This window comes from Caloenas nicobarica, chromosome 2 (assembly GCF_036013445.1).
Source record: "Caloenas nicobarica isolate bCalNic1 chromosome 2, bCalNic1.hap1, whole genome shotgun sequence".
Lineage (NCBI taxonomy): Eukaryota > Metazoa > Chordata > Aves > Columbiformes > Columbidae > Caloenas > Caloenas nicobarica.
In genome coordinates, this window is record NC_088246.1 from 64,016,569 (window position 1) to 64,044,510 (window position 27,942).

Consider the following 27,942-nt stretch of genomic DNA (forward strand, 5'->3'; position numbering starts at 1 on the left):
CACAGATCACTGGATGAGCCCAATTTAAGTTTTATATTAATCATTTAGCATAAATAAATGGTTTTAAATAGAATGAATCACTTAGAATTATAAGGTGGTGTGATTTTCAATATACTGTCTGCCTTGCATTACTTAGTAAGCTGAATTTGCTGAAATCTTAAGCTGTATGTTGTAAAGTTCTCCTCATATTCACCAAACTTGCATTTACTTAATGAAAACAAAAGCAGCTACGGACCATCATGGACACCTGCAAGATAAGGCCTGTTTTACACTTTGGTGAACAAAAGAGGATTAATTCAGGCAAAATATGAACAAAGTCTGCAGATAAACAAAACAAGGGGCTGTCTGAGGTCAATTAAAAGGATCCAGTGAGAAGCAAGAAGATCCCAGACTCAAATATTACTACTGGACTGAACCATGGTGTGAGAGGCAGGTAAATAGTCTGTAAGGGTGTAAAACCCCAGGGATTTCTATGCTTGGCTGTGACCTTTGCAAAGGCACCCAGCTTGAACCAACCCTGCTGCTGTACTACTACATTGAATCATTTATTTCTGTGAACTTCGATGCCTGAGAGTTTGCTTGGAGAGACCTGAGATCCCAGCCTCATTGCCAATGAACTTCAGTGCTCGAGAGCTTACTTCAAGAGACCTGACACCAGATCCCTGGAGGGCAGGTAAGCAGGTTGAGATGCAGAATGATGAAACTTTGAAACACTAGCCAAGCGACATGAAGAATCTGGTGTACACATATAATCCTTTGGCCATAAATACATATAACCCCTTACCTGTTTCTCCTTACCCTCTATGTCTCTTAGTCATGAAGCATTGATCAAGTCTGGGGCTGCACCTAAACCCCTCTCTCAGAAGAAGTTTAAGAAGCAAGGGGCTCCATTCTAAATTTTGTGACTCAATGGGACTCCCTCTACCTTTTCACATCTCCTGTCCCAGTATAAATCACTTTAAAACAACTCTGACCCCACTCTGCTTGGCATACTTCCTCTGTGCAGTAAGTAATAGAGTGAACCTTGCCATCCAACTCGGTTAAGTTGTACTTTTAAGTGATCTAAACATTGCTCTGTGGCAGAACCATAAATCCCTCATCCACAACATCCTATGGTGAATGAGGAAAACGCCACTGAAGTAAGATCCCAGGACTATACTGCACCCTGAATCATCCAAAGGATTGGATGGAGGTTTAGATCACCTGTCAATATCAGATGGGTGGGGGGATTTGTCTGAAGGCACAAGTATACTTTAGAACAGGAGCAGAATTCCAGCTTCAGGGTCAAAGAGCAGTCACCACCCAGCTGCAAGTGTCCTGTACAGGGAAGACCAAACACTTGGTTTCAGCTGAGCTGCACCTGGATGTTTCAGAACACAACTCTGTCCACAAGCTCCATTTGCTCATAATTTTATAGATGTTGCACTTTAGCCCCAGCCAGCAACTAAGTATCATGTAGCTGCTCACTCACTCCTTCTTGCTGGTGGAATGGGGAGAATTAAAAAAAAAAAAAAAAAAAAAAGTAAAACTCATGGGTTGGGATAAAAACAGTTTAACAAGACAGCAAAAGGGAAGAGATGAACAATAATAACAATAAAATATAACAATAAAAGAATACACAAGCAGACACTGTCTGAAAAACATGTAAGTGTAGTTCCTTAGGAGACACTTAACTGAAAGGAAAATTACTGAACAGGAGAATTGGCCCTGTCCTAGCCTGTCCTGAAGCAGGACAAAGAATTAATTGTGCTGGTAAAACATAGTCCTCTTGGTTTCAGAAGATGCTATTTGTTGATTTTATATCTCATTTGATTAATGTCTTGCTGTAATGTTTTTTCATAACCCAAGCCTAGAATCAAACCAATCCTTTAAGGTTGCTACAGGTTACTTCTAGTAACATAACAGTGAATGTTTGGCATTTCTTCAGGACGGGTGTGATGTCTGAATAGTAACCTAAATGTTAAATCTGAACCTCCATTACTACACAAAATCTATGATACAGTAATACTTAACATTTAACTCAAAAAAAACCCATAAGTTGTCTTATAGCAAATCCATGGTCCAAGTTCAACAAATCCTTCCCCACAGAATTACACATTTGCACTTTGGAATAAGTTTACTTCATACTCAAAAGTAATCATCATGCCTCAATGATTCATGTGATGAGTATCTTGGCTCTGCTATGACCTCTACCAGTTCTCCTCCTGCCCATTCTAGCTGTGCCATCCCAGCTTTTCTTGACCAACACAATGTATGCAACTCTGGGGGAGGGGGAAAGTAAATAAAAGAGCTGGCAGACTAATGATTAAAAATGCACTCCAACATTTAAAGTTGTAACAGATAAATAGCACTATTAGCCAGCAAACTTTTCTCTGTGACCAGAACTTTTCACTTCAAGATGAACCGCAAGATAAGAAAGCAAATTTTCTCCATGCAAGAACAAGATATTTGCAAACATCAAAAGAGGTTTTGTATTTTTATTAATATTTACAAAATATTGTAAATTCATAACATTTTTCCAGCTTACACATATCAATGGTACAAAATCCCCCAGTTGCATCAGTACTGAATTATAAAAGTTTTATTTTGAAATTACTGAAAAGCACACCTTACCCATTGTTATTTCCATCCAGGTAAATATACATAATAAATTATAAGTATTATCTTTGTGTTTCAAGACACAAGGGATCACAAAAACATCCATATTTTTCAAATTCAAGGTAGAATTCTCATAGTGAGCATTTTAATGCAACTACCAATTATTGTTACTCTCAAATTAAGTATTCTCTAGAGTGATTAACAAAAGATTTAAAAATACAGGGAAAGAGAAACAACTTCTACAGATTATTAGGGTTAGGAGACGAGAAACCTAATAATTGTCACAATTCACGCAGTTCTGTCACTGTTTTAATAAAATATTCCTGCTGGAAGGTGTTCAAGTTAAGACCTGAGCAGAACTGGTAGATAATTCTACTAGAAACATTTAATGACTGCTGCCATGGTACTGGGAAAATTATCACTCTTTAGTTTCTATAAAATGCAATTTGTTCTTACACGTTATTTGTTGTTTTGCAGTCAAGATTCACACACCAGTAGACAATGACCTCCCTCAACAAACAAATCAAAAGCAGGTTTTGGTACATTGCTAACAAGATGATGTACTAAATAGGTGGATTTTGTTTAATCCAGCAAATATGAGAATATCATACAGGAATCCTCATAGAAAAGAGGACAAAATTGAGGTTTCTGCCATGGACAAAAACTTTATAAAAACATAATACAATTAAAATACAAAATATATAGTACATGTCAAATTAGTTAGTAGTGGCATTTGAGGTTTCTGGAGACTGAAGAAATTCATAGGGATCGTGAACCATTTCTTGCTGTTCTCCAACACTCAGATGAGAGGGGCTTCCTGTAAAATATGGAAAAAAAATCAATACCTTTAAAAATACAGAAAGATAAGGGAGAGATATTTATGTATATAAAGAGCATGGTTACTTCACAAGTTCCTTTCAGACTTTTAATGCAAGACAGACATTTAAATGATATTTAAACAGGAGATCTCGAAAAAGAAATTACAAGATTCTTCAGTAATTTAGATCCTTTTTGAAAAAGAAGTTATTATTCTATTAATCCGTTGAAAAATCATACAAAATGTAATTGGGTATCATCCAACCAACATCTCCTACCTTCTCAGAAATGGCACCAAGATGTTAAGTAGTATGTTACCCATCATCCTGTCTTATCACTGAATTTTACAGTATGCAATGGAAGGCTCTTGTAGAATCCCACCTGTTACTTGCTGCATACAACTACACTGTAAATAAACATACACTCCTTAGTATTTCTAAGAGCATAAAATGCAAATGCATATAGGGATTTGCCAATCAGTATCAATTTACTTCAATTATTTTTTTTATTAGGTATGATCGAAGTAAGTACAATTAGGGTCCTTAATTCCACATGTCAAAAGTTTGTCATCTTAGTTGCCTTTGCTATGCATATTTAAAAATTAAAATATGATCCTGTAGTCAGCACACTGTATTATCAGAGTAGTTTCATGCAAAGATTTATGTAAATTAAAATGTAAGTTTTAACCAGTTTCAATTAGAGCAGAAGTACTGCAACTTTTGTGACACAGGTAACTTTACCAAGATGATGTTGGTCTCTTTCAGAGGTATTGGAGAGGGAACTCAAATTGGATGATGGCCGGGATCCCACTCTGTCAGCCTGAGCCTCATGAAGGTCCTGCAGCAGCTTAGTTGTTTCATCCAGATGTAAATGGTTATCATCATGATCAAGCTCCTTCTTCACTTTCCCTAAGGGCCACCAGTTACCAAACAAAACCCGTATTAATACATGCAGATTGATTCATGAATTATCAAGTCACTATCAAAAAATTCTAAAATAAATTAACATAAGTGTTGTCTATTACACAAATGACCTCAGTCTTGCATTTTCCTTTGCACTTCTAAAAGGCAAGAGCTGCAGATCTGTTTTCGATTTCAAGCAATATATGTTGAAATGTGTTTGGTGGTGTTAGAGAATGAAAGAGAGCCATGGGAAATGGCTGAAACTGAACTGACCTCCAGTATTTAAACAGCGATAAGAGCTTAATTTGTCTTCCTCATCTGTTAAACCCCAGACATGAAATAAGGCATTCAGTTTGCAGCAAAGGCGAGTAAATTAGTAGAAAGATTACTTAAATATCTAACTGAAAATACAGTTAAAACAGAAAATGTAATTTATGGAGATGAAGAAATCCCCATCGCCAAAGGTTTTAAGAAAAGTATCTTCTCCATCTACATTGATTTTATAGTAAGCCAAATAAAATAGTGAAATTGGAAAGAATGGGAAATACGTGCCACCATACGCTGTTCTTTCATCTGAAGACTTAAGAAAGTTTTCCCTCAACTTTAAACAGGAAAATAAACTCTTTCCTTCTCTTTGGGCTGTCTTCAATGCAGATCTTGCTTACTTTGTAAGAATTATGATAAGAAATAATGCCATAAACTCTCTCCAGAAGTAATCTAGAAGTACGATTATTTACAGAAAGATCAAAGAAGAAAAATACAAGCAGCTTTCAGTGGAGCGAGAATTTTATAGTAAGGCTGGTATGCCTAAACGCTATCTATTAACCAGATATTCATTAATTTTTTACTGAACTGCAACAAAATTAGTGTGTGACAGCATAATCAAGCTTACAATTGCTTTTCAAAGAATACTGCACCTATGGGAAAAATCTGTAGATTTTTGTTTCTTTAAGCTTTCAGTTACCTTGGTTATGTTCTATAATAGATAGTCTGGCACCTTTCACATTCTTAATTAAAGGTATGTCAAACCATAAGCAGTATTTTTTTTGTGATGACATTTTTGAAGACATTTGACCAGCTCAGAAGCCTGCAGAAATGTATTTAGTATTTAAAGAAGGATACCTATCAAAGATGTGTATTTGAAACAACAGCCTAATACTTTCATACAACTGCCTTATTTGCAGCTAATGTCCTTCCGGTGCCTAAAGTTTCTTCTGATTTTTGTTTCGGGACATTCCGAGTAGTGATATGATTGCGCTTCACATACTTACCTACTTCCCAAGTTATTTCAAAAGACAGGATATGAAGCAATAACATTTCTGAGCCTAAGCTCCATATTGTTTCTTAAATTATACATTACTATGAAAACACAGAAGACAGGCAAAGCTATCAAAATTGTGAGGTACAAATACTTTGGTTTCTCCAGTGGTACAGGAAAAGTTAGCTTAGCTAGCACATGGATGTCTCAAAGGAAAGACAGACCAAGGTTTCATTTATTTTGTACCAGCCCCAGACTTTTACTGATGTCAAATGTAGACTTATTACTCCTTTTTGAACACTTTTTTATTCTTAGCAAATCTGGCTGGTATTTTGCCTAAATGGTACAACTCAATCATAATTGATGGCTTGTGTGTTTAATTACTTACCTAATGAACTTAACATAGAAATATCAAGAGATACATCTGAATATGGTTTCATAGAGAGAAAGTCCAAGTCAGAAGTGTTACTATCTCCAGCAGATTCTCCAACCTATTAAAATAAAATTAACAGAAAGACTAGCAATAGTGACAAGTTGTCATTATAACTTTTTCATGTTTAAGGTAAATACATTAATCCATACTCTCAAAAATGTGCATGATGACATTTGAGCCTAGGGCATCCATAACCATCTTGGCTAACCTGCAACTCACAGACAGCTCAGACATGGTTCCAGGACAGACCAGCCATATGAATGGCAGGCTAGTTTAAATATCTTTAATCTCATCATCTCGGACTGTTGAAACCAACATTACCAAATCCTTTGGGACTCAATTACATGCTCAATTCATCCATGTCCCATGGCAGAACCACGGCAGGGGGAAGTATTATCAGTATCCCCCATTATGAACCACTCCCATATTCCCTTTTCCCCTCAGCTTCTCAATGCAACACCAAATTTATTGACATTTTAGTATGTGACTAATAAAACCAGGAAGGTGGGCCTTACCAGTATCAGCTGGAGCTGGTCTCTCAAGTATTTTTTCTTATACATTTGGATAATGCAATACAGCCTGCACTACAACGATTTCATTTTTTCCATACCTGTTGCAATACTGCTATGTAATGGCAAAAAGTAGGACATCAAAGTTAAAGTCCTTAAGCTTCAGAACACACTCTAAGAGAATGCTCTGAGTTTGCCTATTCTAGTAGAAGGAATAAAACATGCAGGTAAATACACAAGCAGGTATTATCTTTTAGAAATATGAAAATAAAACTTAGCACTTCCATGAATTAACTTAACCAGTCACCTTCTAGAGAAATACAAACCTTTCTACAAAACAAAAGAAATATAAACTGGTAAATTTTATTTGTTGCTATAATGTAATCTATACATTTTTTATGTCTATCGCCATGGAATAAAATGCATATATTCTGTTGTCACAAATAATTTGCAAGATGAAACCTGTACCACTTAAAGATTTGGTTAGCTGCTGTGAAAGCATAAGATATGCATTATTTATCCGTACTTTCTAACATTTTCAATGGATGAGGTAAAACTGATAAATACTTCTGTATTCTTCCACTTTTACATCAGGTAGAATCTCAAATATTCATCAGCAGATCAAGTATCTTTCACATACCTAAGTGGTCTTTCTGCCTCCAAGATTGAGTTATGCATGCCAAATTAAACTACAGAATACAGAAAAACAGGACTCAGCCACTAACTAAAATAGACCGACTGTCAGAGAATCCACTTTAAGTCCTGAAAGTTTATTCTAGATACCATAATTTTAATCTTCTACCTAAAAGCATGCACATCCTTCCACTGAAACAAAATGTCTCAATACTTTTTTTTTTTTTTTTTAAACACACACAAAGCATTTTACCATAGTCTGTTTGGAAGAATCCGGACAGGTATTACGCAACTTGTGTTCTTCTTTTATGAGAACTGGCAGAACCTAAAGAACCAAATAATATTTTAGAAATTAGCATTTCATAGCTTACCCTTATATTTTGTAAGAAATGTTTGTGTCATTTGCTGGTTTCTCATGACCAGATCCTAGGGCAACAAAGAACACTATGATGTTTTGTGATGTTTGCATAGAATCTTTAAAAAAAAAAAAAAAAACAACCAAAAAAAACCCTAGCTCTTCTTTAATGGGTGACCATATGCATTCATCTAAACAGCTCTGAACTAACCAGGACAGCCTCCTAGGACAGCCTCTTTAGGACTAACCTAACAACCTCTTCTTTATTATATATTCAACTTGTCAATCTTTTCTGTCTTATACAGAACAGATGCACATGAAATAGAATTAGGAATTTCAATGTTGGAAGCCCAAAGAACATTATTTTATCTGCTTTAAATGCCAAGACACATTTTTCCAGAAAACAAACAAACAGGAAACAAAAAACTGAGTATCAGCACAACTTACTTTAACTTCATCCAGTGGTTTTACTGGGATGTTTCGCCTCTGAAAAGAAAGAACACTAACAATTACTTTTAGTCAAGAGAAGTATCTCTCTTGTACAATTTGAAGTATATTCAAACTTCTCACATGAGTTTTTTTCACAGATCTGTAATGCAACTACGATGTAACAATTACTGTTTTGAAATATTTTAGTATTACGCATTTTAACTAATATTTCAGCCCCCTTACGCTGTTTCTTCTGCCCACGAAATTTATATTCAAATGCAGTATCTTAGTAATTACATCAGTAACTTCTGATTCCAAATTATTTAAGATTGCACTTTAAGAGATACTCATTCTTAAATCAAATGTAGCCGCACAAAATACTCAAGCATAAAATACCACGGCACATCATCACCGAAACATATTTAATTGCACAAAACCTGTATCTATCCACATATGTCAAAACTGAACAGCCCTTCTAAGTGTAAATAGCCACTGACCATTTCAAAGGCATTCAGAATTTCTCATTTGGAACAATATTCATAGAATAAGATGGCAAAAAGGAAAAGGCACAGGTTTTAAAGGTAAGTTCAATACGTTGTGTACACACAATTCTAAATGTAGAAGAATATTCAAAATATTGGTTTTGAACGTTTTGAATTCTCATTTTTTGTAACTAATCCTTTACATTTCTTCCTGTTTCATATTTTTCCCAGTAGGAACTGGAAAAAAAATACCCAGAAAATTCTGAAGGATCCTCTGTATTTTTTTTCATTCTTTTGTTTCCTTTTCCCCAAACATTACTCACCCTGTTCTACTTCCAAGTCTGCAGAGATTTAGCATAATCTCATTTCCACCATGTCAGGAAACCTGAGTACCTTCCATCCTCCTCCTCTCCCTCCCCTTCTTTATTCTTAAATAATTCAGAATGTCATCATCACTGAACACAGTATCTGAGGTGGGGCCTCACCGGTACTGAATACAGAGGGACAATCACTTCCCTAGTCCTGTTGGCCACACTACTCCTGATACAAGCTAGGATGCTGTTGGCCTTTTTGGCCACCTGGGCACACTGCTGACTCATATTCAGCCGGCTGTCGACTAAAACCCCCAGGTCCTTTTCCACCAGGCAGCTTTCCAGCCACTCTTCCCTGAGCCTGTAGCACCACCTGGGGTTGTTGTGACCCAAATGCAGGACCCAGCACTTGGCCTTGTTAAACCTCATACAATTGGCCTCAGCCTATCAATCTAGCTGGCCCAGATCCCTCTGTATGGCCATCCTACCCTCCAGCAGATCAACACTCCTACCCAATTTGGTGTTGTCTGCAAACTTACTGAGGGTGCAGTCAATCCCCTTCTCCAGATCATTGATCAAGATATTAAGCAGAACTGGCCCAAATACTGAGCCCTGGGGAACACCAGTTGTGACTGGCCACCAACTGGATTTAACTCCATTCACCACAACTCTTTGGGCCTGGCCATTCAGCTTGTTTACACAGGAAAGAGTATGCCTGTCCAAGCCATGAGCTGCCAGCTTCTTCAGGAGAATGCTGTGGGATACAGTGTCAAAAGCTTTACTGAAGTCTAAGTACCCAACATCCACAGTCTTTTCCTTATCCACTAAATGGGCCACCTTGTAATAGACAGAGATAAGGCGAGTCAAGCAGGACCTGCCTTTCATAAACCCATGTTGACTGGGCCTGATCACTGGGTTGTCTTGTATGTGTGATGTCACTCAGGATGATCTGTTCCATGACCTTCCCTGGCACTGAGGTCAGACTGATGGGCCTGTAATTCCCCAGATCCTCTTTCCTTCTTGTAGATGGGTGCCATAATTGCTAATCTTCAGCCAACTGGGACCTCGCCAGTTAGCCAGGACTGCTGATACATGATGGAAAGTAGCTTGGTGAGTACCTCCGCCAGCTCCCTCAGAATCCTTGGGTGGATCCCATCTGGCCCCGTAGACTTGTGCGTGTCTAAGTAGTGTAGCAGTTCTCTAACCATTTCCCCTTGGATTATTAGGGCTTCATTCTGCTCCCTTTCCCCGTCTTCCAGCTCAGGGTGCTGTGTACGCGGAGCACAACTGGTCTTGCTAGTAAAGGCTGAGGCAAAGAAGGCATTTAGTACATCAGCCCTTTCCTTGTCCTCTGTCACTATGTTTCCCAGGCATCCACTAAAGGATGAAGATTCTTCTCAGGCCTCCTTTTGTTGCTCATGTATTCATAGACACATTTTTTGTTGCCTTTTGTGGCAGTAGCCAGAGTAAGTTCTTGTTGGGTTTGGCTCTTTGCATTTTCTCCCTGCATAACTTCACAACATCTTTGTAGTCCTCCTGAGTTTCCTGCCCCTTCTTCCAAAGGTGCCCTGCCTTTTCCTTTCTGAAGTCACTAAGTGAACAACATTGGAGGATCCATCTAGCTTTAGAAAAGAGAAAGACTACTTCCATGCTGATCAATTCAGTTTCTAATTTGGTTCATCGCTTGGTTGCATGAACAGCTAAGCCTGCAGTGCTTACACAGACAGTGAAAAACAAAGCATTTCATACAATATTAAAAAAAGAGAAAGAGATATATTCTTGTTTTGATGAACTTGTGATAATTTTGTGCATCAAATACACACCTGCTTTAGCTGATAAATAGTTTTGGAATGATCTCCACTAGTGATTTGGTCCAGAAGATCATCTACTATTTTCTTGCTGTAATTTCCAGCATCCTTCACAAATTCTTGTAAGCTAGTAGGAATGGAGATATAAGCATTACAGAAAATGTTTATTTTAGTAAAAAATATTCCAGCCTATAATATTTTTTTAAATGGGAAAAACTGTACATGCAAACTTGTTTTTCACATCTACTAGCAAATTTTCACTTGAACCATCATTGGTAGTGGGTTAAAAATAAAAACACAAAGTAAAAAGCTTGTGATTAATTCCTTCCCTATAAGATTAATTATTTAATGAAAAGTGGCATTTTCCTTTTGAAGCAGCTTTAACTGTTTTGATGCTCCTTGAAAAATATCACTGGTTTAAAGTCACTTAAGTCCACTACTTCCATACCTAAACCTACTTACTGCTGGGTTTAAAGCAAAATGCTCTAACTTCAGCAACTTATAATATCCTGTGGTCAAAGACTCTAACAGCAAGATGCATAAAAGCCTTGCAAGAGAATAGGGTACCTTAAAAGTGCAAATAAGAAAAAAAGAAGGTAAAAAAACCCACCCAAAACAATACACACACACATACAAAAACAACCACCAACCAACCAACAACCCAATCCCCCTCAAAAACCCCACCAACCAGGATGAAAGCTAGCTTCAAGTTTCATAGCGAGTTATTTTTTAAATAACTTTTAGAAAAAAATATCAGGATTTGGAGGCTTCTAGTTGACCTTTAATCTAAACTGCTTTTCGCAAAATTGCTACGAGAAGTTACTTGTCCTACTAAGGAAGTGCTTACCTTAGGGCACACTGTATCCCAGTTTCATCACCATAAGCTGAGTACAGGAGTTCCATTTCATCTGATTTCAAATCATGAAATATGGAGTTGTTGTGCATGGAAGGTGCTGTACTAGCACTTGTAAGAAAGGTTACTAGACAGGTAGAAGAAGGAGATGACAAACGATTAACACAAGTGTAAAAGATCACTTGGACAGGGGGGAATTAAAAATAGATTTTGTTTTCTGAAACAGAAAGTGCAGCATGTTTTTTTCCTCTAATTGAAGTCAAGAGCAATATCTCAAAGGAAATTCCGGACTCAAGAATCAGCACAACTACTTTAACTGTATGACTAAATGTACTAATTATACTAGAACTAAGAACTAAGTTAACCACCCCACTTCCACAAAAAAAATATTCAACTTCTGCCTTTTCTATTTTTGTTTTTTGCTTGTTGATTCTCTGTGGTTTGCCAGTCAGTTTATTGAGAACAGATTAGAAACTATTAAAAATGTCAATAATACTAGAAAAAAAAACGCACAGTTTGTGAAATCTTTGTCATATGATACAAAAAAGCAAATGACCAAAAAGTTTTTTTCTCAACTCTAAGCACAGTTGCTCAGGAAAAATCACTTCCTCCAGAGAAAATGAAATACCATTATTGGAAAGCTTCTAGTGTGGCTATAACACTAAGGCAAAACATTAATCCGCAGATGCCTAATTAAGTTATGTTTAATAAGCAAAAAAGTCAATTTAAATAAAGTGTATTCTGCTGTAAAGGAAATAATAATATATTATAGAAATAAACAAGTGAATTTTAATTTGGAGACAGGTATAATCTGAAATCACTTTAAATCAAGAAATTGCTAAAACATCTAACTGACACAAAGTTGAAACACATACTTTGGCATTTACCTTTATTTCTTCGCTCATCTTTAAAGCCCAGTGTAGTGAACCCAGGTAATAATTTGCTTTGCAGTGAACTTAGATCCACTGGATGAGTCTCTTCCTCTAATAATTTTTAAAAAGATAATATTTTTTTAGAAAAGCACTTCACGTATAAAATTTATTTTTGGTGAATATTTAGATTTTGCTATATTAAGATAGGTAGTGTAATTCAGGTTCTGCACTTAAATTTCAAATACTTACAGTAAATATGTTTCTGTCTCTTACTCACAAGATCTATGGCTTACTTATTTATTTCACTTTTGGAGTATACAGCAGCACCTGAAATTCTTTTACTAGCTGATTCACAAATGTTCAAGATGCAGATATTATGAAGTGTCAAAAGCATTTTCTTATGTTGACTAAGTGGTAGTTTGTCTACAGAAACCCGTATACCACATAAAGAACCTTGTTAAGATAATTACCATCATAGCAATATTTATTTCTTCTGAAGTTCTCAGAACTGCTTAACTAAAATGACCAAAATAATTTGGAATATGCTTCTAAACTGAAAAAAAAAAAAAAAAAAAAACAACCCACAACAACATTTAGGACACTTTCAGTTATTTTTAAATCTCTCTGGCTGTTATGAAATCTAATGGTAATTATGCTCAATTTACTGAACAACAGAAAGCAAGTTTATCCCTAGATATCACTAGGATAAAAAATATAAACTGCAACAAAAATTCAGAATATACTATTAGTTGTAAATTCAGTGTAACTAGTACTAACCACACAAACAAAAAAGATTCTGGAGCACAGAAACATCAGGAAGCAGCACAGTACTTTACAGCACACAGTGCAATATTGCTCTGTTCCCATTACCATCACTGTCTAAATTTTCATCGGCATGATTTCAGAGGTATTAAATCACATTCATTTTACTATTTACATTTTTTTCAGAAATAGGCCAGGGCATGATGGTAGCTAAAATGCTCAATTTCATTCCAGAAAAATTGACTACTAAAAGAAGAGGAATTTAGACAGTAATAGAGTTACAGGCTTGTATCTCCCAATTAAAAAAAAAACCAAAAAACCAAACAAAAAAACCCAACAGAAATGTTACTAATCATCAATGCAACAATAGGTAAGTTGTGCATGAATTCCAGTCTCAAAAGATGCAGTGAAGGAAGCGCTAAATCAACATGACATATAGCAGCATAAAGACTATGACATTTCATCACTACAAACTGTCAAAACTTCTGCATTTTGAGCTCGAAACTAAGACAAGTGGAAAGCATAAGACAATATAAATAATGTATAGCAGTAACACACTAAAAAACCCCATAAAAGATCAAGGAACTAAAGAAAAATAATTAAGCAAACCTTAATTAACTTAAAACTGAAATATAGACAATAAGTTAAATTAGGAAATTTTTAAAAAAGAAGCGGAAGATGATTCTCAATTTTCATCTACGCACTGCACATCTACATGGGATTGTAGTGCTTTTTCATCTTTTGTCTATCAGATTTTAACACTACAGGGTACTTGGACTAAAAGCCTTTCTCACAAGTTCTCTATAAAGTTGTAGCAATGTATAAGTGCTTATAAATAAATATTATTTTAACTTCTTACTGTTAGCATCAGTGAAAATTTGAAAGGCAAAGAGCAACATCTTATACTGGAGATACTAAATATAGCTGTCGTGAAAATGGTTTGGGGAATAATTTTTTTTAAACTCATTTATAATACCCAAGATCTCTACAGTTAAGACTTCAAAATCCGCCAGAACATTCACCATTAGAAATATCTGCTTGAAATATTATGGCATTTACCTTCTGCTTCTGGATCAGATGAATTTACTACACTAAATAATAAAGTTCCATCTCCATTTTTTTTCAGATAACCAATCTGAAAATAGAACCACAAAGATATAAGTGCAGTCATTCAAAACAGTCCAAACTCAATGAAGGAGTTGCTTACTTACAAACAACACTATACATTTTTAGCTATATTCAGATCCTGTATTCTGGTATTCCCTTTTTAATACAGAGAATCTTGGGTCACAACTATTTATCATCACCTAGCAAATGCTTCAGAACAGAAGACTTAGTTGTATGTCATATATACAACTTCTTATTCATCTTTCTAAATCAGATCTGAAGTTTGCATCAAATAAATAAACAATTCCACTAAAATTAGTCTGGAGCTGGACCTTTTGACTGCTAGAACACACTTTCTTTTCAGAAGCAGAACTGTAACTCCTATCCACAGTCTACCTCACTGTCCATTTTCAAATCTAGACTGAACTGCTTATTTTCATATCTCACCCACAACTTTGTCTACTCAGAAGTACTTCTATGAACATACCATCAAATTCTTAAAGAGGAAGAAGTGCTGTGACAGACCTATCAGAGCACACAAACAAAACGCTAAAAAGAAAGCCAGAGATGAGAAAGAGGATAGAATAAAGACAGAGCCAGAACTGACCTAACAAACTAAGCTGATGTCAGAAACTGACAGAAGATTGTTATTTCTCAGTAAATACAGAAAATGAAAAATATGCTCTCCCGAAATAAATATTAGTAAATACTTCCAAGTAAATTGAGCAATAAATCTCTCCCCTCCTTTTTTTTTTTAATTCCTCCCTCTTAAAAAGTTTAAAACTCTCTTCATACATAATGCCAAAGCTAATTTCGACATAATAAAAAGAGAAATGACAAACACTGGAAAGAGAATGCACAGAAACAGTACCTTCAAGTGATAGCAAAAGTTAACAACAATAACTGAACACTAAGAAAGTGTCAGTGTATCATGGTTTAACCCAAGCTAGCAATACAACCATGATAGCTGTTCGCTCACCCCCAAACCTACCCTCCCCGCCCCCAAACAGGGGAGAGGATCAAAAAGGAAGGGAAAAACTTGGATTGAGATAAACACAGTTTAATAAAATAACAAAATACTAGTACACTACTAGTAAATATAAATATATATATAAAACAGAAATAAAAGATACTTAAGAGCAATTCCTCACGAACTCCATCTACAACTGAGTAGCCAGTCCCAGCAAGCCACACCTGGTCCTAAAGCCGACCCCAGAGAGAGAGAGAGAAGAGAGGAAAAAGGCAGAAAAACCCAGAGACCTCTGCAAAATGGCAAAAGGCTGAGCTAAATGTCCCACACCAAAAACATCCCCAGCTGCACCCCAGAGAGAGAGAGAACAGAAGAGGAGAGCGAGAAACCGGAAGGCCCCACTCTTAAATCTGGAGCATGACACAAATGGGATGGAATACTCTTGTTGGTCAGTCTGGATGTCAGTCAAGCTCTGCCCCATCTATGCCCCCCCTTCCTCGATGCCTCACACCTGTGGGCAGCGTGCTCAGAATGTCCTTGGCTCTCAGACCAGAGCAATTAAAAACATTAACTCTGTGCTGGGGTGTCATCTGCTTGTTCTCAAATTAAGTCCAAACAATGAGCATGCTAGCTATGAAAAACAAAGGTTTCTAGCTGCACGAAGAAAATTAACCAATTTTCAGTCAAACCAGCATACAGTGTTACCTAGATGCAGTGGGATTTGCAGTGGGTTGTCTAGCTGATTAACAGCCTAGACAATTCAGAGCTGTGTACCCAGAACAACTCTTTCCTGAACAGAGCAAAACTGCATCAGCCCAGCCTTTTCAGTAAAGCTAGCAATTAGCAGAAGATTGGTGTTGCTTTAAAGCATTTTTTTAAAAGCCAGTCTTACTTTGGAGGTTTCATATAGCCTTCAATCCTAGCAAGTCATTAGAAACAGAAATACACTGAAGAAACTAAAGCTTCTCCCACATTCCTGAGGCTTTATTTCCTAATCCAGTTGAGCGTAAGGTGACTGCATGACAAGGGCCAGTGTCCAAGAAACAGATGTAAGTCTGAAGACACAACTGCCACATCTAATGCTTCAAAGTGTTTCTTCTGCAAGTGTTGTTAAAAAAATAGGTGGAAAATGTAGGATGTAGCAACATCTTGATTCTTTTTTCTATTGCAATGGTCACTAGAGTATATGACAGAATGAGAAATGAGGGCTAAGTGTAATGGTGGTAAGAAGACTCCACATGATGCAAAGGAAAAAGAGTAAATGTATCTCAACATAGGCCTGTAGTGAATGCCTGAAGCATTCACTCCAACCCTAGCATGAACTAACAGAGGAATCCAGCATTATCACCTTGCTATGAAAAACACAGCCCATAAACATATTGTCTTCAGACAACTGCGCTATCATTGAGCTTTTCCTTCTAAATCTTGGAACAGCACAAAAACCAAACAGATGGAATAGTATTAGAATAATCTTCGAGATGATCAAACCTGTGGTTAGCACTGTCCAAAATTCCAACATGGACAAACTACTTGCCATCTTAGTCACTGAAAGATGTCTGTATTTTGTACTGACACAAGAATATGCTACAGTTGACAGCTACTACTTGAAGGTACAAAACCACAAAAGGTTCCTGACTTCTCATTGAAAACAGTAATTTAACATTTGAAAATTTCTGAATTCCTTAGGTTGTGGGGGTGGAAATCCTAATAACCTTTCAATCTATGCCAAAGTTTGCTTTTTCTGAGGTTGCAACAATAAGAAGAGAGTGATGCTATTTTAATCACTTTCAATGCTAAGGTTTGCAATTAAGGAAGCCAGATTTGAGCAACATTTCACTGTTTTCTACAAAGCAAATTTCTGAAGATGTTCAACACACAATACAACTTGAGATCCATTTAGGACATCCTACAATGGGCTTCAGTTGAAATTAAGTGGTAGACAATAGTCACATTTGTATTCCACACAGAGCGCATATCCTCGATGTTACGGTCTCAGAAAACATAATACTAAACCCCATTTTCTAAGATGAAACAAGGTATTCAACAGCCAGACACAAAAGGGAATTGTGGACTTCGTTGTGCAGTAGACCTTGCTGTTGGGTAGGTATCGATTGATCCTGTCCCGAGCTTCATCTGCTGCATGTTCCACTAGTGCCAGCACATGTTCTTCAGCAGTGCTATCTGTCAGGCTGCACGCATTTCCCTCAGGTTCAAATATGCAACTAAGAAAGAGAAGAGGAATAGCTGTAGAAATTAAAAGCTAAAACAAAACAAAGGCCTGAATTCTGGGTTTGCTAAATAGAACAACCAGTCCCATTCCTCTCCCAGTGTCAGTCTGCTTCAGCATGGAATTATAATCATATTATGAAACTGAAATTTTGCAGCAGAAGCTGAGATCTACCAAACTACTGAACTTAAAAAATTTAATTGTTTCTGTGCCTTGATGAAAATAAAGGAAGTATCACAAAACAGAGACTGGGAGTAAAATTGCATTAATACAAGGTGAATGTTGTGCATGTGGCAAACTAAGGACACAAATATGCTATTTTCACAAATTCCAAATAAAAAGAAAAGAAATTATGTGATGAGGGAATGGAGACTGTGTAACTCTAATCTGAGGGAAAAAACCCAGAACAACAGCCTGCATGTCATTTAGTTGCTTGTAGAAGTAGGACGCTGCTCCCAGTCTAATTAAGTTCACTAATATGGGCAATTAGTATTCTTAGTATCAATCACACCATTCCTTCTCATTGAAATTCCACAATTCAACATTTATCTTTCAGCAGATCCCTTTTCATTAATAAAACATAACAAATAAGCATACCTATGATGGAGAAGAACATACCTTAGCTACTATATAAAAATCAGAAAAAAGTAGTATTATAAGGGAGAGTGTGAAGATATCATAGGTTATGTCAGCCTTATTATACTATATATTTAAAATAAACTTTGTACATCAAAATCTTTCAGGGCATTATATGGACATTAGACACTAGGGCCAAACACCTTAGGTACTGGGTAGAGCATCTCCTCACACCAAATCCATTTCTCTCCCGTGGGGCATCTTCTTCCATTTGCTTAGCTAAGAATTTCTCTCTGTATAGAGATTCAGATCTGATACACAAGAAAGTTTTGCTATTAAAGACAACAGAAAGATCACAGGATCATACTATTATAAGACAATTGTGTTATACGATTTTTGTTTAACTGAAGCTTTTAAGAAAGAGTGTACAAAGCAGGAAACTGCACAACAACTGGCACTTTCTCTCACACTCTACAGAATACTTAACGGACAAGAATTTTGAGAGAATGTTCAGAAGGTTGCAACATCCTGGACAAAATTTTCAAAACCAACTTCGATATTAGGATGTTGAAGTGACCAAATCACTTTTTAAACTACAGTATGGAGGTCTAAATTGCCTTAACACTTTGCAAACATTGACTTCAGCTCTTTCTCTGAAGGCAAAAATATCTGCTATTAGGTTTGATTCTCCCTCCAGAGCTCTCATTATACATCAAAAAGAATAATATCTATCCTACTGATGCCAAAAGATCAAGTTAATTAAAAATAAATCAATTCCAACTACTAAAGTTACACAAACATTTAAAAGAACAGGAAAGTAAATTTATACCACAACTGATTGCAAGGAAACTGTTATCAGGATAAAATTAAAGGTCAGTTATTTTTAACTATCTGAATTGCATGTTAATTCTTGCTCTGTTAACTATGTGTATTTGTAAATGAGTACACAGAAATAAAATACTACTTCTTCCATCAGACATTAAGCAGGACTACAAAAATGCTTGAAGTGTAACAAAAAACATGTGGCTGGTCAGAACTCTAGAGTTCACTTCTAAAAAATAAAAAAATAAAAGCATAAACTTGAAATAACAAGTTACATTTCACTGTTTTTACTTTGGATGTATAAGAAATAAGCCTGCAGAACACATCTTCATGATCAGATATGACTAATAATGCTCTGTTACAGTTTTATGTTCATAAAATTCCATTTGATACAATGTTCTACAATTTAAATTCAACATCTATCCTAGGATGTCTATGTAAGAACACTGAACAACATAATTTGCTTGTAAGTCACAGTTTCTGCTAAAATCTCCTCATAAGATAGAAAACAAACCCCTTTAATTTGACTAAAACTAGATTTTAGCTATAAAAACATGACTTGTGACACCTGGGGTGCCTATTAGCTGGAAGATAGCTATTGCACTAGCCATGTATTTTATGAAGAAGCTTAATAAGATTTCATTGGGAAAATATTATTATCTGCTCCAGAAATAATCTGCTATACCTATATGTGCTCCCAGATAAGACTGAAGGTAATTAAAATCATTTACTTATCTGGGGCCACTGTGCTCTCCCAGAAAGATCATGTTAGATTTTGATACAGTCAATCGCTTCAGGAAAAAAAAAAAAAGGGCAAAATGTGAAAGGCATTTGTGGCTATGTTAAAAATGAAAGAACATTTCAAACTATCATGAGAAGAAACTACGTATTATTTAATGTCGATATAAAGGATAAAAATAATGTATATATACATTAAGTGTTTAAAAGAATATGCAGTCATTCTTTGAACTCGGACTATTAAAACACTTCTACAAACAAACAAACAAATAAAATACAATAAAACTGCCCATTTATCCTATGAACCACAAGGAGAAAGGCTGAGAAGAGTATTTTTCCTCAATTCTTTGCTGCTGTCTAATATGACAAAAGCTGCAACAAACAAGCAAGCATGATCATTAAAACCTTTACCTAATAACTTCTTTATTTTGCTTTTTTGATTTCTTGGTAGTTTCTGCTTGTACAGGAACAACTTCAGGGACAGGTTCCTCAACTGCTGTGTCTTCATCACCCAAAAGAGCTGCCTGCTGAGAAAAATCCATGTCCTGCATAAACGACATGCTGCGCTTCAAAGCTAACAGCCGTTCCTAGAATCAGAAAGGACAGAGCAGCAGGGACTTAACCTTTCCCTCATAGCCAAGATGCTATGATAATGGGATGGGATGGGAATGGCCATGGCCTTATTTTGTTCTTAATGCCTCGTTTCCAATGGCGATGCAACATGATTTGGTCATGGTAGCATGGCATCATAATTTCTGCAGCCCAACTATCAAGAGAGAAACAAACAAACAAAACAACTGCATATGCAAAGACAACTGCCTATTTTAAACAAAACTTACCATAACTGCAACACATGCGCACGCACACACACACACGGTGCAGATCATCAAAATAACTTCATTTTACAAGCAAAAAAAACTGTATTTGAGTAAAAAGTGTGTTTGCATGCATGGATCTGTGAAACCCCTGAAGCCTCCCCTACACCCACCACCTTCAAAAAAGAAAAGCTTTCTTGTTTATGCAGAAATAAACTTAAATGAGATCTGGTTTTCTAAGTTTCAGCCAGAAGCAATAATTTACGGTTGGGTTTTATACACATGGATCTTAACTGCTTCCACCGAGGCCACCAGACGAAGTTCCTACAGACTTCAGTGGTGCAGATAAGGTTGAGAAATAAGTGTGTGGTTATAACATGAATGCTATCAAACCCTTAAATATAGTAGCACTAACAGGCACTGCCATAATTAATCAGAGATTAAATAAATAACACTGACTATTGTTACGAATCATGTTCCTTTTAAGTATGACAAAACAAGCCCCAAAGAGTTTCTACTTTTTGTTTTTAAGAGGTCTCTTACTTTGCTCATCATCTTAAAGCCTGTGTGCAGTATCTTCTTGGCTAGCTTGTAGTAAACAGTATCTGGCCTGTTGTAAGTCATTGCATTATCACACATCAGTTTAAAATCTGCCTGTAAAATATGAAACAAACAACTGTTAAAATTTCAAAATCCTTTGTTAAATGACTGGAAGATACCATTCCATCATGGCAGCTCTCTGAAGAACACAATAATATTTTAGCTGCAGGCTCAAGGAGTTAATGCAAGCTAAAAGCTAACACAGAATGGCAAAGGTCTGAGCCGTATTTGCTTCTTCAAGATGCTCAGTTTTGTTTGGAATTGGCTTTTTGGTTATTAAAAAAACCCCGAAAACACAAACCTTTTCCCTGAATGCCAAATGTAACATTTCCTCCTTATGCAAATGAACCAAACAAGAAAAAATGGATAAATTAATAAAAGGACTGAGGGACCAACTTAAGTACTTTTCAGTGTTTTTCACAACTTCTGAATCAGAATAGACTTGAGAAATACAAAGACATCAGAAAGATATTAAGTTTCTCGCATATAATTTTAATTCTAGTAATTTGACCACTTCTTCAGTCACTTGCACTAGAACAAAAAAAGAAAACTTCAAAGCATAAGAAACAGCCTTCTAGATGCTCATCACATGCAACAAAAGAACAGAACAGCCAAGCCTGATTTGTCTTGTCCTTTGAATGGTTATCTGTCATACATTGGTGAAGCCATGCTGGCTGTCTCAAATCACCTTCCTGTCCTCCATGCGCCAGGAGCTGGCAATACCATGCAAAGATTTCTTACCGCACTGTCTGTAAAACCACAATGCATCTAATAAAGAATTACACCAATAGCAGTACACAAAATAGCTAAGGCAAGTTGCCAATAAACTTGCCAAGCAAGTTTCTGCCAAAAGTGCATTCCAAATGAAGTTATACGGAAAACAGGATAATTTAAAACTATGTAATTGTTACTGAATCTTATAGAAAATGCTTTGGAATATCCAGTTTTCTTGCATACATGTCAAAATTGCCTCTTAATCAATCTAACCAGGTCTAGATTAAAGAAAAAAAGGAGCTTCAGGTTCTTCAACTGCTTAAGTCTTTGTGATAGTCTTACTCCTGTTTATGTCTAGCAGCATGAAGTCCATAGAAATTCCACAGTAATTTGTAGTAGATTGTAATAGAATCTGATGAATATAGAGCTTCTACAGTAAAAAAAAAAAAAGAAACTCATTCTAACACACAGGATATACGAAAGCGCTCAGTTCTGAAAACCCACACATTAAAATAATTAATCTAAGAAAGGCTTCTACCGTTAAAAAGAATCTTCAGTTCCTTACTAGAGGGTTCTGAAATAACTAAATCTCTATCAATTCACCTTGAATTCAGTGACTGATTTGTATTCGTTCGCTGCAATTTTTTCCTTCATTGTACCAAAATCCATGGGGTGCTTTATTATCATGGAATATCCAGGAGCAATGGCATCCGTGACTGGAAAAGCAAAAAACCCATGAGGATCTTTCCTAAAAATAAAAACAATACTTTTAGATTTGTATCAGCAAACAAAATGATCATTGTTTTTATACCACATTAATGGTATAAAAAAATACTACTTCTTTAAAATAAAAAACACTAAAAGCACTCTCATAAAACAGAAGCATATTTGAAAAATTTCCTGATAAAGGAGAGCATTTTGATTACACATACGTAGACTTTTTAAAAGAGATTCAGGTAGTTCTTGAATTACTTAATTATTTTTGTATGCTTTCTGTGTCTCTGTTTACAATTCAAATTGGTCTTTTGGCTTCACTGAGTGATCACCAGTTCTCCTTGTTCATGAGGTCCTCTGCAAATAACTACAGTGTTAAATATTTCTGAATTAGTTCCAAATTCAGTTTATTGCTATGTAAGAAAAAATGAAAATGAAATTGTTTGTTTGTTTTCAAAAATATAAAGTTCAGGGTTAACATCTTATGGAAAAAAATAAAAGCCTCTCCAAATTAAAAGGATTACCAAGTAAGCAGGTATAAACTAGCTTATAGAGGACACAGAATAAAACAAAATTTCATGAGAACAGCTCAATCTTTCAAACTATTAGAATTCATAACTGTTTTTTAATTCCTAAACCAAGCCATTCATGTTTAATACATTTTATGACAGCAACATAACCTCTGCCCAAAACACTTCCCCACCAAAATCTAGAATTGCACAGCTGCAACTGTGCAATTGAGCTCAACTCAATTTTAAAAACCACCAGGTCTGACATGGTTGCAAAAGTTACCAAAGATATTACAGACATTATTTAGCCACTATTTTCAAACAGAAAACCAGAATAAGAATTTGTAAATTAACACATATAAATATGCACTAGACACTGCCAACACAGCTGTAGATAGAATATGCCTAATACCTTTGAAGCTGGCGAAGGAAATGTTCTAGTAATTGCTGGATCGGTGTGCTCTCATTTTCAGCTGCAGTTTGAGACAGAAACACAGGTAAGAGCAACGAAATATAATATAGGTATACTTATTTACTTGAAAATATAAATACCAGAGAGAAAAACTTAACTACAAGTACAGCTTGTACTGATCAGAAAGTCAGTAAGACCTGGACTTCAAATCAGAGGCACATCAGATTTCTAAGCTTAGGGTAACTATTTCTTCTCCTTTACAATTTACTGAGTTTTAATCACATTAAAAAATAGTAGACATTAAATCAGATGTAGTGCTAAGTCTAGTAGTTGTAAGAAAATGCGTTAATAAGGTGAAAGCAAGGTGTTATGTATTTTTACAGGAAAAGAGAAGTGAAATTTCGTTGCTCAAATACTGCAGTTGAGAAATCCCCATTCTTATGTTATCCACGTAATTTTAATGGTTTCTTTACCACAACACCCATTCAATCAGCTTCTCTGAATTTTTTCAATCAAAAAGAAGAGTGACGGATGCAGATTTGCTGGCAAGAAAGGTACTGACTACGATTTCACTTCCTGTACAGATTAAACAATAAACACTACACATTAATCACCTGTTCCATGTACACACTTCAGAGAGACTGGCTTTAATGTGAAGTTCGAAAAACTTAAGAAGCAGCATGCTAAAATCTAGAATTAAAACTCCAGCTCTTCATCATGATAATGGAGAGACATTTCCCTTCTTAACCAAAATAGGTAAGGTAACTTATATGCTTTTGAACAACATTTTCCAAGCAGATGAAAATAGCATCCTTGTCAATATAGAGATCAGTTTTTAGCTTATCAGTTTTTCAAGGCTCCAGATTACCCAGAAACATAAAGCTTGGACCGGAAAATTTCAGTTATCCCTATTAGGTCACCCTGACAGTTGATGGACACCATTCCTGAATTTAACGTGCAGTCATAATTAGAAAATTCCCCAATAAATTACTTGACCAGTCAATGGCAGTGTTCCAAAGACAAGACTCAGAATATTCCTAAAGACCCAGCTTTTTGCTACTAAGTTCCATTTCCAGGCATACATGTAAAGAGATCATTATGTATTTGAAAATTCCTGTAAGTAAATTGTCCACTGGATAATATTGAGTTTTAACTATCAAGCAATGGCTATGGGTAGAGAAAGTATGGCAGAATCTGAAGGGATTAAACATGTAGAAGTTACCACACACAAATGATAAGTATTTTGGCTAGCAATGAGAATTAAAGACGACTGGTAAATGAAAACTGAGGGGAACTATGGTCTTTAGAGACACCCCATCATAACTTACTGCTCTACTTTTGATGAAAATAGAGATACTAAAATTAAAACTCCACATAGGTTACAAAAAAAGACAATAACAACAGCTAAGCAGTTTCTGCAATATTTTTTTCCCTTGAACTGAGCAAAACTTAGTTTCAGACTTTCTGATCATTGTTCTGGAAATGCTGAGGAAATACTAAGGAGAAGGTACTAGGGGAACATTATGCACAATAATACTTTTATATAAGCTTTATTCTGCCAGAGGCCAGAGACAGCTGTCCTTGGCAAATTCATTCACATGAAAACAAACTTACTAAAACCCAGAAGCACCAAGAGGAATATTGACTTTTCAGATAGCAGCAAGTTCTGAATGTTGGAAAAAATAAAGCTTCTAGATTTCAGCAAATCCTCAAGGAAATTTTGCATTTTGGTGGTCTTGACAAAAGCTTTGTTCTGTGTCCTTTTAAAACATTGAAGATGATGTAATTTTTCATACTGCTCACCTGGCTGAGTTCTGCATGCTCTGACAGGACGGTCTGGAGGTGGTTCAACCTCTACTTTTTTCCCAGGATCAAAGTCATCGGCTTCTCCTTCAGTGTCACACTGTTCTTTTTCCCTTTTCCGCTTTTTCTCTTCCTAGAGCAGCAGGGAGAAGACAGATTTTAGAAGAACATACTTGGAATATGCAATCCTACATACCAAAAGGTAAGAGACAGTGATATTTTTTGTTTGGGATACCTGTTATATATCTGACCCATAATATGTTTTCAATAACTGTGCAGACATTTTCATTGTCACTTTTCCAGTTTTCTTCTCCAATTAAAACTAACACTGTTCACCTTTTGCTTCTTTGTATTTAATATACTATTGTTATAGTTAGTTACCATACTTCTACTGAAAAGAATGTTAAACTCTGAAGCTATTTGTATGTAAAACTGCATGATAACAAGCTACACTAGAGATTAAAGGAAGTTAAATTACTATTCAATAAAGATCAGTCGGCAGCTCTGCTTTGACCAATGTGTTTTTGCTGTTTGGTGCATTAAACAGGAATAAAGTACACAATAATTTAGGAAGCCTGAAAAAGAACCATAAGAAATGTTCTGTAACAATGGCAGCAATTAATGATTTATTCCTGAGCTTCAAAGAAAAGTCAGGCCTGAGTCATCCCTATAATATTACAGCCATTATTCATGTTCACACAGAAGAGCATACATTCATTAACCTTCTTTAGACTACAGTTTTGTTACTTATCTATCCATTAGCTTCTTTTGCATGCACTAATAATAATGTTCTGGGGAAAAAAGAGTCCAAACAAAGACCCTCCCCACAATTTAGCAAAGGCAAATCAAATAATTTGATTTGATGCTGCAAGATCTTATATTAAAGATAGTTGTTTTGATACATTTCAAGTCCCAGTGACACTCTTAACTGAAACATTTGAAAATGTTTGTACGAAGAAAATTTTCCACTATCTGCCCTGTATTCGAGAGCTTCTGAAATCCTACAAGATACATCACTTCCAAGTAATAAAAACCTAACAAATAAATCAATTTGAAATGACAGATGTTAGCCATACACACAAAGTAGTATCAAAAACCAGTCATATGAGAATAGTAAAACTACCTGACAGAAGAGAAGCAGAGAGGTCAGAGAATCATTACTACACAAAATAAATACTGTTAAAATGACATTGTACAGGTAACTGTACTGCCGACGCCTTCTTGCTGATTTCAACCAACTCCTAAAAGTTTGGCACAGACAACTCAAGTGACCACACTGTTTGCTACTAACAAAGCTACAAAGCCTAGCATGCAGGTTGTTCTAAACAAGACCCAACAAGACTACTGTACCACAGTACTGAAGAGATCATATTTCAGAAAGCTGTTTCGAGTAGACATATCAGTTTCAATGTCCAATAACTTGACATGTTTCAGGAATAGAAATGCAATCTAGATTTATTTGGAAAGCTGAAAACACCCTCCTCAAAGACTAAGTAAAACATGTTTCTGACCTGGGTGAAATACAAAACACAACTTAAAAATGAAGAATTCATGTCTACAAAGGAAATGGGTAAGACAAATGTGCAGTTACAAGAAACAAGCTTTTACTTTGTTCAAAAAATTGTCACAGGAATATCTAAGTGGGAGAAATACTCCAATATACACGCAGAGGTTTTCTACATTTGTGAAGTGCTTTCTCTAAATAATAAGCTTCTGGCAACAGTGATGAAAAGAAAAATAAAGTTCTGGTACTCTACTGCAACAGATTTTAGATCTGGTAAGCAAGCATAAAGAAGACTGGTATGTTTGAATTCTAAAAATCACAGCTTACCTTTCTCTTTTTTCTTTCCTCATCATCTAGACGTTTTTCTTTTTCCTTCTCAGACTTTTTTTTCTTTTTTTTCTTTTTTTCTTTATGTCGTTCTCTCTCATGATCTGATCTGTCATCATAGTAACTAGAATCATGCCCTGACCCAGAAAGTTCAGTCACTTCACTTCCTCCAACTTTAAGCACCAGCTTTAAAGGTTTTTCCAAAGGCTTATCCACATAATCTAAATTTAAAAAGTAAAACATTCCATAAATGCACATGGAGGTGACAGCATACAGCAAGTACTGATACTTCTAGAAGTACTGTTTACAAGAATTTGCTGCTGTTTGAGAATATACACGATACAACTGGACAGAAAACTAACAGCTAAGACTAACAAATACGAGCTAAGAAAGAGTCGTTCAACACATTTTACACCACGACTTTCCACGAACCTGTAATACGTAAGGAACTAACTCCTCGGTTTTCCCTGAAGACATCACAAGATCCTTGTCAGAGTAAGGTGAAAACAAGTATCACTCAAACAGCGCAGTAACCGGGGAATCGATCAGGAACCGCCATACGAACCACGAAAACGGTCGGTCTCCAGCCCCACCACACCTGCGCCCCAGCACTGGCTCCGCGCCACCTCCCGCCTCATCTCCCCCGCCGCGCCCCGCCCCGCAGCCCGGCAACGCGCCATCGCCCTTCGTCCCGACCCCCGACAACGGGACAGTGTCGGCGGCTCAGCCTCGGGGCGCTCGCCCGCTGCTGGTAGCTCACGCATCCAGACGAGTGCCTCTCCCCGCAGCCGCCCCGTCGCGACCCAGCCCACGAAGGGACGCCGGGTCCTGCCGGCAGCCACAGGGGGGAAGGATGTAGACGCGTCCACGGGTACAAAGACAGATTCCCCCGCTCTGTACCGGCCCCAGTTCTTACCGCTGTACGCGACGGCGGAGGCCGAGCGCCATTCCGTTTTCTCTGCTTTGTGTTTCTTGTGCTTCTTCCCCATAGTAGAGCTGGCCGCGGCGGCCGCAGCCTCTCCTCCGCCCCCACCGGAAGCGCAGGCGGCGGCAGGAGCCCTTCCGCCTGCCGCGGAGGAAGAT

At 36.5% G+C, this 27,942-nt stretch overlaps 1 protein-coding gene across 9 annotated transcripts; it reads right to left on the reverse strand.

The window, feature by feature from the left end:
* Window positions 1-2,513: 2,513 nt before the first annotated feature.
* BRD9 (bromodomain containing 9) lies at window positions 2,514-27,902 on the reverse strand. Of its 9 annotated transcripts, none has more exons than XM_065628673.1 (18): window positions 27,776-27,902; window positions 26,860-27,080; window positions 25,029-25,161; window positions 23,226-23,286; window positions 22,194-22,338; window positions 20,820-20,930; window positions 19,873-19,985; window positions 18,105-18,212; window positions 17,188-17,320; window positions 14,081-14,156; window positions 12,263-12,370; window positions 11,382-11,514; window positions 10,550-10,661; window positions 7,952-7,990; window positions 7,403-7,474; window positions 5,963-6,065; window positions 4,155-4,322; window positions 2,514-3,415 (listed from the first exon to the last, which is right to left on the reverse strand). In XM_065628673.1, exons 1-18 carry the CDS (start codon window positions 27,846-27,848, stop codon window positions 3,315-3,317), a joined length of 2,010 nt encoding a protein of 669 aa, XP_065484745.1. In that variant the 5' UTR covers window positions 27,849-27,902; the 3' UTR covers window positions 2,514-3,314. The 9 variants fall into 9 exon arrangements, with proteins under 9 accessions (XP_065484745.1, XP_065484744.1, XP_065484743.1 ...); XM_065628672.1 differs by having other exon boundaries at window positions 19,873-19,988; XM_065628671.1 differs by having other exon boundaries at window positions 12,275-12,370; window positions 19,873-20,048.
* Window positions 27,903-27,942: the final 40 nt, after the last annotated feature.